This window comes from Pleurodeles waltl, chromosome 1_2 (assembly GCF_031143425.1).
Source record: "Pleurodeles waltl isolate 20211129_DDA chromosome 1_2, aPleWal1.hap1.20221129, whole genome shotgun sequence".
NCBI classification, from domain to species: Eukaryota; Metazoa; Chordata; class Amphibia; order Caudata; family Salamandridae; genus Pleurodeles; species Pleurodeles waltl.
Genome location: NC_090437.1, coordinates 1,024,011,675 through 1,024,025,148, shown reverse-complemented (window position 1 = coordinate 1,024,025,148; position 13,474 = coordinate 1,024,011,675). Strand labels below are relative to the sequence as shown.

Below are 13,474 nucleotides of genomic sequence, written 5' to 3'. Positions count from 1 at the left end.
CCCAGTGGGCGCAGTCATACTTAGCTAACAATCTCTGAGTGCTAGCTATATGCCAGTGATTGGTGGCTTGGGCTGCAACACACTTGCCAGAGGCATCTATGATCTTGCTCTCCTTGTCAGGAGTTCGAGCTTCGCTAGCAGCTTGGGAATTCGCCCTCTTAAGGGCATTATAGACCACTAACAAATTGGTGGGATTTGCCCTCTGATAAAAATCGGATTAGAGGGTGAGGCTTTATATTTGTTCTCCACTCTTTGTGTGATAATGCATACCCTAGCAGGATCTTTGGAAATATCAAAGTGCCTCAACATTCATTTTAGCATTGAAAGGTATTGTCTTGCACTATGAGAATTAGAGAGAGTATTGAATAAGAAGTCATCCTCTATGGGCTCTTTATCTAAGTATACCTGGTGGTAAGTGGCTGCCCTACAAATAAGTTCTTGGAAAGAGGTGGTATTGTCTGGATGAGACGGGCTAGCAGGGTATATGTCTGGGTCAGTGTCTGGTTGTGGATCAACATCATAAGTCCAAGGGTCAGAGGGTTGAGCTAAGTCAAAAGCGTCATCCCTTCTTCCCTGAACACCAGTAAGGGAGAGCGGGGACCCCCAAGGGGTGATGTCAAGCAGGTCACCCTGTAAATGAGGGTGAGAGGGTGGAGGTGGAGGTGGTGGAGGAGAAGAGGGTGGTAGAGGAAGATGTAAAGTGTAAGAGTCTTTATCAGTCCTCTTCTTCTTGATAGCAGGTACTGGCAAATCGATGGCCTCTTCAATAGAAAGTGTTTACCAAAATTCTACCAGTTTGAGGCTGTATGTGGATTTGTTTTTGTTGGGCATCAAGTTGTTCCTTTATTTTGTGAAGAATGGGCTCCATTGAAGCTTCAATTGCGGTGCTTTTTTTTTTTTGGGTGTTGAAGCGATTTTGTGTTTTGGAGTCAAAACGGTCGATGCCAAACCTACCTGTGGTGGATTCTTCAATGCCGAAGTGGTCGGTGCAGACTTTGAGGCAGAGGTGGTAGTGCTGAAGGTGGAGTCATCAGCTTGGTACGGAGCTGGTCGGCTTGGCACAGAGGTGGTCGGCTTGGCACAGAGGTGGTCGGCTTAGGCGCTGAGGCACTAAAATCTGTTTTTTCAGTGCCAACCATGGCCTGGGCCCAATAGCCTTCGTTTCAAAGGAACTTGGGTGTTTTTTTTGCAGGGCAGAGATATCTGTATTTACAGTATGCTGCGCCTGTGGAATATCCTGCATTTGGAGGTCTACTGCTACATTGGGGTCTACGTCCTCGATCGAAAAAGCTTTTTATTCAGCCGCAGAGGCCTCGGAGTTCTTCCTCCTCCTTTCGCTCGACATCCTGGTGGTGAAAGATATCAAGTGTATTTTTGACCTCCTGTCTCTACAGAACCCAAAAGCATGCCATAGAGAAAGGCAGAATCTTTTTTGATCGAAAGGATTGATTGCCCTTGCAGTCCTTCTCGCTGTGGTTCTAAGACAAACAGATTGCATACCTGATGTTGGTCGGTCCGTGAGAACTTTGCGTGGCACTTTGGACAAAAACGGAAAGGAATCCATTTCCATTAGCAAGTCATACCCAAGTTCGATGGAATTGAGAAAATGTCAGCCCAAAGAGTGCAGCCTAAAGGATCTCTGATGGAGCACGTCGTTCCGAGTGGCAAAGTTTTCTTGGTCCCGAAACGTGAAAGATGTTGGTAAACACATTTGACAACAATACCAACGAATATGGGTGGATCCCGAACAGAAAGTCTGAAAACTCAGCCTTGACCCAGAGCTCGGTGAAACAAGACTGGACCAGACAGCAGAAGAAAACAATTTAACAATGGAGTTGATCACCATGCGCATTACTGTCATGTAGGTTCTCATTATGCTAATGAGGCTACTGGATTTGGGACACAGGATCACATGGATTGTGGCTACTAAGTAAGATTCCACACCACATGACGCTTGTCGGCCTAATCCGGGTTCTCCGGCTAACTTGCAGCGTCTCATCTCTAGCTGAGATGATTGTGGCAACCGGGTGCATGACAAGAAAGACTCCTTAGGGAAATTGTGGTCGATCAGATCCCATCCCTTTCTCTCAATTACCAAAAAGTCTCATACAGACAAAGACAACAGAGGCAGAATATAGTTCAATAAGGATTTATTGAAGTAACTGCATCTTAGATAAAAAGGCATGTATTGCAATAACTAGGATGATAAAACACAATAAAAAGCAAGAAGGTCACTAGAAGGGATATATATATTTTCCCTACCTCCACTGTGTTTGAGCACAGTATAAAAAGCCTAATCTGCCCTTTGGGTTTCTCCCCTTGGGGTACATCATCCCTCATACCTGGAGGAAGAAGCCTGTACTCCAGAGAGACACCGTCCCCATGTGGATCAGGGGTCTGGCCGTCTAAGCAAGTAGCTGCATCGAAGCAATCAGCATACAGTTGTGGTCATCTGGCTGGAATCTCCCTCTAACGCAGTGGTTTTCAAACTTGTTAATGCTGAAACCTCCCAGTGGGGAAAAATAAATCAGGCCTCCCTTCAGAATTTTTCATTACTATTCTATTAGGTTGTCAATGTTTAAAGTCAAGAATGATTTAAAGATTGCATTTAAGCTCTGTTACCTTTTTACACATGCAATAAACATTTTTCTGCTTAAAACAAAGCACTATTATCTGCATAATCTTTCTTTTGGGCAGAGCCTGGCGCCCCAGTTTGAAGACCCCTGGTCTAACGTGTCTGGGACAAAGGGGTGTTTCTATAATAAAACAGCTGACATTCTAAGAAATAGTCCCCACTTATGAGTGTGTGTTTTCTGTGAATGTTGGAGACACAGCATACCACGTTTGTCTGCAACCCTATGTGACTGAAGCCTTGGAGAAAGCACAAAGTGAAATAAATGTCCTACTAAGAACGTGATGTTCTCCTAGACGAAAGTAGAATGAGAAAGAAAATAAAAACAGTTCCACAAATGTGATTACTGCTAGAAAAATAAAGCAGTACTGAATAAAATGTAACAGGGTTAAAGGGCACAGCGGCAAGCCTAATTAGTTTAAAACATGGCTAAAATAGCTATACATCATTACCAGCAAGAGGAGGAGTCATTACACCTCGTGACTCGAAAGACTTTTCGAAGAAGAACAACTTGCAAACTTCCAGACCCAACACTAGATGTATGCAGAACATGGGTATCTACATCCAAACATGCCATCAAACCAGGGTGTTCCTCTGGTCATCCACATCCCTTACTCAAGCCACTGGCAGGGTGGGAAATGTGCCAGGGGAGTAAAGAATTTAAGATTTAGAAATCAGCGTGTCGTCTAGGCCCTCCACTCTTAACGTTGCTTCTAGTGGACTGGAGTCAGAGATTTTATTTAGACCGTTAAGGAGCTAATGATTGCCCTAACTGTAAATATCAAAATATTTTACGTTTGACGGTCTGAATAGGAACGAAGCTGAGATTGAGGGAGCATGGAGCTGGTTCACAAAAGCATTTCTGAGTATCATAATTAGTACTACAAGAATATTCTTTTTCATATTCTTTCATGCCGTGGTTAATTATCCCTAAATGTCCAGTTCCCTTTTTAGTAAAATTGTAAAGTGACCAGTCCTTTTGGGGCCTATTCGCATAGGCATGAAAGACTACATAAAAGAGTACCACAAGGGGTACTATTTTAAGTACCCCAAAATGTTTTTGTGAATGGGTCCCTATGCTTTTTAACACTGTGGTTCCTCTTGCATACCTCCCAGAAAACCCTTTAAGGGCAGAGACCTGGGGCAGTCTTGTTCCCACCCACAGTGGCGTTTCACCAGTAAGGCGACCATCCCACTAAATGGCATGTAAGGGGCCTGCCAGACCTAAAGAGATAATCTAGTTATTAGGATACCCAAGGGGGAAGTCGGCCCCTATATATGTAACTTAGGGTTGAGCAGTCATCCATTACACATCTCAGGGTGGTATAAGCTGGGTCATCATTTGACCCATAAACACACCCAATAGGACCATAACGTGTGGGCCACTTAAGTGGGATAAAATGTATACATGACAATGCCACCACCGAAGATTTAAAGTACTTTGCCACTACAATAAACAGTTTTGCCCAAAACGTTTAGAAAAAGAAGGAAGGTGGCATGTGAAGAGGGTAATCTTGTAGAGCATACCTATAGCATCTTAGGAAGGGGGATTGATTGCCATTATGGCCTGTCCTTGAAGTGACAGAGTGAGGGAAGATTAGTGTGCCAAATCCCTCTATAAGGAGTCTAGAAGAGACAAAATATTATTGATCTGGGTCCAAGGGAGGGCAGGTCATTTGTCTTCTATGGGCTGATCCATAAAGATGGCCATCTCAGAAGCAGGGTCAGGGATGGCGTGTCCACTCCTACAAGCTTCATTAACAGGAAGGGGTGGTCACTACATACATATCAAGTCAGAGAGTGTTAGTGTAAAAATGGAATGAGACAGCGTTAGTGAGACGTGCTGTGTAGCCATTTGTCTGTTTCTTACATGTATTTCCCACTACCAAACAGATCCTTCATGCAAGACTTTGTGCTGTTGGGTGTGTACGTTTATTGTATTGCACATTTGATGAAGTCAGCGAGTTTTCAATTGAAAATCTCTTGCTCCTTGGCGTTAGAATTATGACACTAGCAAGTCTTATCTGCTATGGAAGTGTGTTTATTAATGGAAAAAAATACATCTACAGTTAAAAAACTCATGCAAACCTCGAATTCAACACATTACTAGGACCGGCAGCGTGTCACCTCTGTGGGTCATTATAAACCCACCGGAAAGGCAGTGGGAGGGTAGAAACGCTGATAACCATGTTACCTCCCGTTTTCCTGCTTTGCTACAGAACAGTTGTGAAAATTTTCTAGTAACGCACTTAAATGCGCCTGGCATCTTTTTGCTGCTAGAGTGAGGATGCGACATAGACCAGCAGTAGCAATAGTTATGGGAGTTATTCCCCATTTTTAAAGGCACCCTCAAAAAGTGGTGGTGATAGGTGATTGTAAAGCAATTATTGGCACATTGAATACCGCTGAGCTTACTTAATATGTGGCTTAGGTTTGGCGCCATATGTTGGGAAACATGAAGTTCAGTAAGCAAGCGGGTAAAATCACTGGTTTGGTTTATTTAATTATTAAACATATTACATTACTGACAAATGCAACAAAATATATATATAATTTCAGCATTGTCTCTTACATATATAAAGGATACATTTTAAAATGACAATGTTTAAAACAGTAAAGAGCAGCATTCAAAAATATCAACAAAAGGCAAACGCTTTTGCTTTTCTTCATTGCATAAAAAAGTAATTACCTATTTGCTTCTTCAGATAACTGAAGAAATGATCATAATGTTTTTAACTGTGCTACGAGATAACGTGAATACAATGACTCACAACTGTAAAAAACGTACCAGATTGATTATCCATAATAAAAATAATTATAAAAATGTTCATTTTGAACTCTAGCCACCAGGACCTTTTCTGAACACTCGCCATGGAAGCAAAGGCCGAAATATCCACATGAAAAAGTTTCTTGATAAAGCCCTTTGGTTGAGTGCTGATAATACTGTATGAGGCCTTTGGCAGTTTTAGGCACAAATTTATACTCGCGGCTTCTTGGGGGGTGGATCCTGCAGGCTAAATTTAGGTATTTCAGCCGAAGGCGTGAAGGGGATTCTCTTTGTTGCCACTTTTTTACCTATTGTCTCAACCTGTAAAGGAAATAATAAAATGTGTATAATTTTACTGTAAATTATTGCTTCAACGATAACAGCATAGAGAAAAAAAGACATGTATATTACAATCCCTATAAATTTTTTTAAAGAATTAAAGTTCAATTTGTGTCACTGTAACCTCAGCCCGACTGCACAATTGACAGATCCAACTTTGAAGACTGACTACAGGAAGCTTGGGGTTCCCCATGATGGATCCAGTCTCTGGAATCTTCTCTTTTCAGAGTACTGATCCACAAAACTGGAACCGAGTTTGTCCAGACAAGCATTCAGGCTACAATACGTATCACCTTAGAATGTTAAGTCTTAAACTGAAGTTCCTCCAAAGGAGGTTCATTTGACACTAGGGGTGGGGGATTTGCTTGGAGCACAAGTACAATGGGATGAACAGATGTATGAAACAGCGGATCCCTAATATGGTAACAAGTCTGTACTTAAGGAGGTGGGAGCAAACAGAGACCTGCCCAAGGATGGACAGGGTCTTGTTATCCACTGCATGCAGCTACTATACATAGTGTACAGTTTCCCCATTAACCGGTTGCAAAGACGTGGCAATCGCAGGCTATCTTTTCCTCCTGAATACCAAGGTTTTGCGAGTCTCTACATTTATTTTCTGAAGCCAAAACTAGATAGTTGTCAGTGTAATCTGCAAAAAAACTTGCTGCCGAACTCTCAGTATTAACTTAGCATTACCAGAGGAACCCACGGTTTCAGAGGAATTCCTTTCAAAGGATAAATGAAAGAGACTAAGATAAGTCCAGCGAGAGTGATTTTTCCTTTTGCAGTGATCAAACCTTTAAATTAAATGATTTTTATAGGAGCAGGTGTAAATTGAACAGCCACCAACTGCACAAAAGCAGGACAGTGAAGTTATTTTGTGGGGATTTATGTATCCAATTGCGCGGTTTAACATTAGGTTCAGGTGCCCTCACTTTGGTCTCATTTGTTGTACATAAAAACGGCAAAAAGTCTGATAAAGTGCTCTGATTTAAATTTCCTGAAGAGCGAGCCACTGAACTGCACTTCATGTTCTTCAGGTAGACCGGCACTTCTTTGTAGACTCATTTCCAAAAGAGCACTGGCGATGCCAGCTTCTAGCTTTTTGGCTTGATCAAGGTTTGTTTTGTCATGTCTTTTGCAAAACTTTAGTGTTAGGGTAACTACACGCCAATCAAAAGAAAAAACATTTGCCAAGAGTAAATCAATTGTTTTGGTCTTAAAAAGCCCATATAACAATAGCAGCCTCCGGAACTGAAGGGAACTGAAACGCGTCTGGATGTGCTCCTTGTGGCAGTGCAGTTGCTCACGCTGAGGTTAGCAAAGGGCGGAAGTGGGCTGAACCACTGTACCTTGCTACATGCTGTAGTATGTAGAAGAAAAATGTGAATGACAATACAGACCAATGTATGAAGAGGGTTAACTGAAAGCCCCTATAAGTAAGTATATTATACATATGATTTTAGTAAAAGCAAAAACCCTTGGCTAACGCCAGATCTAAAAAGAGCTTACACTAAGGGCCAGATGTAGCAAAGGTTTTTACCCATTCTGTGTCTATGGGAAAAAGTGTTCGTACATATGGCCCTAAGTTCTTTGTGTGGGGATTTTTCTTGGATACAGGGGCAACAAGTTTTTACTGGGAAATATCCTGCCTGTGGAATGTAATTTACCACTGGTTCCCCAATGCAAAGTACTTTTGCACTCCAAATGGATACCAAAGTCACACTTTTTGGTCTCTTGATTCTCTCATTGAAGTGTGGACATGCAGTCAAGGCTTACTACAGTAGGTCGAGGGAGTTAAATATCAGCTACAGTAGGACAATAAATAACACTCAATTATACCAATTACCCCCTGGTTCTTCTATCTTAGTAAAGGAAATGGTTCTTTATGTTTTTATAACCAACGTTATTGAGTTTTGCACAGGTAAAGACAGCGCTCAAACAGCCAAACGTGACTGCCATCACAATACAATAATCGAATATCATAGCAACCCCCCGTTCTGAGTTAAATCAAATCCCATATGGGAACGCAACCAAAGGCATTGTTATTGCATGTTAAGCCCAAAATGGTCCCACCATTTATTCAGATCTTGGTGTGTTCATTTGGACAGCCCCAAGCCTCATACACTGGTCCCTTCTGTTGTGCACACCAGTCAACTCCCTTCTGCCAATGGGACAGCGTAGGTGACTTCCACACCCGGGGTATTTCTCGCTTTGGAACCACGGTAGCCACTCCGTTCAGTGCCTGGTCAGATCTTGTACCCCGCATCCCTTCTAAGATCCCAAGGAGAAATGCTTTTGGGGACACTTCCACCTCCCAACCAAACACTCAAGATAGCGTCCAGACCACTTAATTCCAGCAACTGACAATTAAGGGACACATCCACATCATATGGCAGAGGTCTGCTGGGGTATGGGGCACCTGAAACATGTAGGGTTAGGAAGGAGATGCACTCAGTACAGGTGGCTGGGGGTAAAGTATGCATGGTGGAGGTAGTACGTTTTTATAAGGTGCAATTTAGAGGAGATTGTTATGGTGTGAGAGGCCATTCTGGCGTCCCTTTAGTCTTTCTCCTCTAAGGGCCCAACCCACTCCTCCCACTGGGTTTGCAGCAATGCAAATATAGTTGGAGCGTTGACAATGAAGGAGCAATAGATTTGGGAAATGCATCCCTTCAGAAGAGCACCAATCAGAATATTTGCCTCTAGGGGGTGAAATTTGGGGAGGTTCATGCCTGGAGAAACATGCACTCCTAAGGCATGCCCCAGCTACAGATTTTTGGGAAACTGTGTGGATGATAATTGACAAGACGATTGAAGTGTATGTGAAATTAGTGTATGTGGCCACCAGACATTCCCCAGTAAGGAGATGCCTATGAAATCTCATTAGGCAAAGCCCTTCAAGTTCGGTGTCTGGCCTCGGGACGGCGGCATAAACATGGTCCTTTATTTAATATCTATTTAAACATTTAAAATGAACATACTTAAGACGCCACGCCACCCTAAACAGTATTTATGATGAAGTTACCATTAAGAACGCTTACTCTTTGGGGCTTATATCTGGATTCATCAGGAGTGCGTTGGTCCTCAGTCTTTTGTCAGAAGGATGGGTTGGGGATAAGGACAAGGGATATACAAGAGTCGACTACAGACTGAACTTTGTGCTGGACTAAACTTGGGCACCACACTGGCACCAAGGCAAGATTATAAGGCAGTGTTTCCCAAACTGTGGGTCACGTGCAGGTTTTTGGTGCGCCACAAAAGTCCGAGCAATAAAGATATCTTTAAATTCTGTATTTATCTTATCTATTCACTGTGCCTTAAAGACAGAGGTCAAATGGCAGACTAAGTATTCTGACAAATGGCTTATTTTTTTTGTTTTCTTAAACATGGGGATTGGCGTTTACAAACCCTTCTCCCTTTGCAGTCAAAGAAAGAAAAGTAAAGTGAATTATGTGACAATCTGCTGGGGTACAGGAAATGTGAAAGGAACGGCTATAGGATCTCTTTACTTGTAACACAAAACAAAAAGTAAATACATGTAAAAACTGGACACATTCAGCAGTTGGGAAAGAAAAATGAACCACTTTTTTTTTTGTAATTCTGAAGTGCGATGGAAACAAAGATTTTAACCGGATCAAAACAAATCAAAACACTTTACTTTGTGATGAGAAAAAAAGATAAATATTCACATTAATCCCAATTCCACACATTATCATTTGTGTGTAGTATTGTTTTATCATTAAAACTGTAGGTCTGTGCACATTTAGTGGCCATTTCACAGTAAAATGTACTGCCTGTAAATGTCAATGCACTACCACAAGATTCTTTAGTTACATTAAAAATGTGCCCACCTCACATCCATTCCCTCAAGGTGGGTAGCGAAATTTTATTTTTCTAAAAAAAATGGTTTGTTTCTAAAGAGTTTGGGAAGCACAGTTATAGGGTGTCACATGTTACGATTTTCTATCTCTAAAAATCCATCAGCTAAACAACTAGAGTCCCACCAAGAAAACTGAATGGTGCTCCCTTGGTTTCCTCGTAGTTAAGTCAACAGTGACCTCAGTGTCTGGTTACTGCGTCGGTCCACAAGGTTACTGGAGTTGAAAAACTAGACCCTAAATATTTTTTCCCCCTTGTTAAAGAACTAGATGACTGTGCCAGTACTCCGTAGGCTGATCCTTGTTTTTCTTTTCCTTTGGCAGTACATTTATAACAACCCACATGTGCCTGAATGGATCTTTTGATGGTAGGGGCACACATGGGACTGGAGGCAAAACAAGGATTAATCATTCCACCCAGAATCAGCCCAAGCCTGGTATTTCGGGCTAAGTTCCAGCATGAAGTTAAAAGTCACTGCCTACGGAATCACACGTGCTAGGCAAATAAACCGGATAGTTCTACAATCTGGGTGACCTCCTCCAATCAGGAGAACCAAATGCCTTAGCAAGAGTGTGAAAGCTATGTGCCTTCAGGTCCTTCCTAGGCTTAGGAAGGGTGGGTAGAGGCACTGTGAGGGCACAGGTTCTATCAATGACAGTGCAGGTGATGGTGCAGCTCCTCAGCACAGATGATGGGTCAATCCTGTTTTTTGGTCCTCATGGGCAGCTGGGATGGCAACTTCTTGATGTCTGGGCTATTGAGTCATTGTGGTATGGTTCAGTCAGCTTGACCTTGTTTAGATCATCCTGTGGATCAGGTCAGCTCATACTGTAGAATGAAGTTCAGCACCTAATGCAGAGAGGTAAGCTCTTCTTCCCACACATCATATCTTCTACTCCCAATCTAGCATCTTTTGTTTTACAAGATGTGTGGGCCTCATCTGGGTCTGAGTCTACTTACATATGCCCGTCTGGTAGCCAAAGTGGGGGTATGTATCAAACCAGAATGTCTGCCACATTCAAACTTTGAGACTTTTAATTTTGCAGAAGCATCCTTCCTTGTTGATGGCCAGACTATTCAGTCTTCTGAGCCCAGCGTTCCCAGTCAGATCAATTCTGACTGTTCCTATGTGTAATGTGTACTGGGCCTAGATAAAGTCCTTCATTTGCCTTGGTTAGCTGGAGAGATAGCAGCAGCACAGGATAAAGGATGGGTGAGTCAGGGCAGAAGACGTCCCTTTGTACTCTGAACAAAGGGACGTGGCTGGCGATCTACCACAAGGTACATAAAGGTTCTGAGGAAGGGGGGGGGTGGGGAGACACAAGAACGATCCTCTTTAAGGCTGATATGTCCGAGACAGTGATAGGTAGCTTACACAAATCTATATAGCCAACTTACACAAACATAGAACACCATCTTATGAAGATCAATCTCGGATATTTATATTTCCAATCTAGTTAAACAGTCTCTCCGGAGGTAATTGACATTCTTTTTCATTTTCCGAAAAAAAAAAAAAAAAAAAAACTGCATTTTCTTTGTAATGTCTTGCATGATTTAGAAGGCTCCCCAAAAACTCTGTATCAGTGTGACATAACTGCTAGAATAGAATGTAATGAAAGCTTGGTTTAGAAGGTTGGAGTTCACAGATACAAACAAAAGAATAAAGATGTGTGATTTACAGCTGTGTGTGGCCTAGTCATTCAGTGGGTACCAGGCTGAGGAAGATGCTACACTATTTATTTATGAATGAACTTGCAAATTATTCTCCTTGCAGAAATCTAAGTATCTAATTTCTATGGCTGTCCGGTCTGCGTCCTATCCATCAGCAATAGATCATCTGCATAAGGGAGGCAAGCACCATGTTTCACAAGAAGTGGTTCCAGAACACATCCCTGACACAGCTCATTCCCAACTGGGATGTGCTACGTCAGCAGACCCGCACTATTGACAGTTACCTATGCCCAGTTTTACCCAGAGAAGTGGATTTGCAATTACAGGAGACCAGGGGAATACCCCATCTTGACAGCTTGCTCCAAAGTATATCACTATCAACCCCTTTGAAATCTACAAGGAAGCAGAATAGATGCCTCTGCACTGGACCACTTAGATGTATAATATCGGGCTAAGCAGTTATTGAAAGTTGAGGGCCCTTCCCTGAAACCCCCTTGCTTAATAGGAAGATTTATCTTATCAACCCATTCTAGTAGCAGCAGTAAATATTTTTGAAATACCATCCAACAAGGAAATATTTCTAAGTTACCTCCGAGCTATCTTTTAAGGTCCGGTGTTAGACCAGAGCTTTTCATTTAACTTCAATTATATGTATAATAATATACTTATTTATAGGGACTATCTGCCAGCTCTCTTCATCCATTGGTCTGTTATTGTGTCATTCACTATGCACATCAACCTACAGCATGTGGAAGTGGTTCAGCCCATTTCAGCCATTGGCTAATTCATTACGAGCAACAGCATTCGTCCTTCGTATTTCCATAAAGAGCAGACATCCTCTCACAAAGTAGTTCACTCCAGTGCCAGGGGCTATGGCAATGTGTACGTTTTAGGACCAAAGAAAATAAATATTTCTCTGCTTAGCCTTATTTATTTATTTTTTAAGAAAGATTGCGGAGGGCATGACAGCTTCCTCCACAACTGGTATTGTTTGAAATGGAGATGGACTGCAGCCTTTAAGTAACACATAAGGGCTATGTACTTAGTATAATGGTTTTAAAGACTATGGGTGATGTTTAGGTAATTGCCCCAGAGATATTTCTAGAGTGGAAAGTAGTCCAAACTACACAGAGTATACATTGAAATAATAAAAGAAAATATATATATATATATATTAGGACAATAATAATTCATGTTTTATTGTACCAAGTGATATTTATCAATTGATCCCTCAAGGGTCATTTTTGTGCTACAGGAATTGTTAGACTGCCCAGACTCTAGAGGGTATAATTAGGCACACTCCTGCTTATGCATTATGCCCCAGATGCAGGGTTGAACCAGCGACATTCCTGCACAGGACCTGTAACTGTGAGAATTTGCGGATTTACTAAGATGGTTTTGAGTAAGCGGGGAATAGATATTGACTGAACGTGTGCTGTTCCCCCTGCGTTGGACAGTTGGGTGGGCGGATCTGCACGAATGGAGATTTGCAGAGGAACTGTGGTTGTGGTGGGAACGGTGGAGGAGATATGTTGGAATGGTTGGTGGATGAGGGGCCACAGCCCGCCGAGTCTTCTGGGCATTTGCTGGAATCTTGGCAGGAGACGCCCTTGGTGGGCATGCGGCATCCAACACCTGTTGGAGTTTGCGGATGTTTCTAACTGCTGAGAGGATGTGGAGTAGCCACCCCATGCTGGTTTATCCTGGGTAAGCAGAACTTCATACACAATGCTTAGATCATTGCCTTTTGATGCTGTAAGACCTCTGCAGAGGGACGGGATAATTTACTGTTGAAGGTAGCCTTTAACTAACATAAATACGGCTTACTAAACAGCTCTAGTGAGTTAGTTACAACAATTACCTTTATGTGATGGATAAAGCTGTAAGCACAGCATTAGAACACCAAACAGGTAAAAATAAAACTTTCCCACAATACATTTATGTCGGGTGATATGCAGTACGCTCCTGTCATTATGGAATGTACACATCCCGCCCACCTCTTTACACAACACCCTCTGAAACAGAAAAGTTCCCAAGCTCAGACTGTAATACGACCTTCACTCTATATTGAATGGTGCAAGTCTTGGCACTGTAAACTCGATATAAGTGCGTCATATTCAGCACAGAGTTTGTTTTTCCACTGCACAGGTGTCTGGCAATTGTCTATGGCTCTACGGCGTTTG

The 13,474-nt window shown here is 42.3% G+C and overlaps 1 protein-coding gene across 1 annotated transcript in view; it reads right to left on the bottom strand.

Moving 5' to 3' along the window:
- Window positions 1-5,110: 5,110 nt before the first annotated feature.
- UGDH (UDP-glucose 6-dehydrogenase) overlaps window positions 5,111-13,474 on the bottom strand; it is a 69,990-nt gene continuing 61,626 nt past the window's right edge. The window contains exon 12 of the mRNA XM_069202036.1: window positions 5,111-5,720. Coding sequence (XP_069058137.1) covers window positions 5,610-5,720 — 111 coding nt within the window. The 3' untranslated portion in view covers window positions 5,111-5,609. The remainder of the gene's footprint in view (window positions 5,721-13,474) is intronic.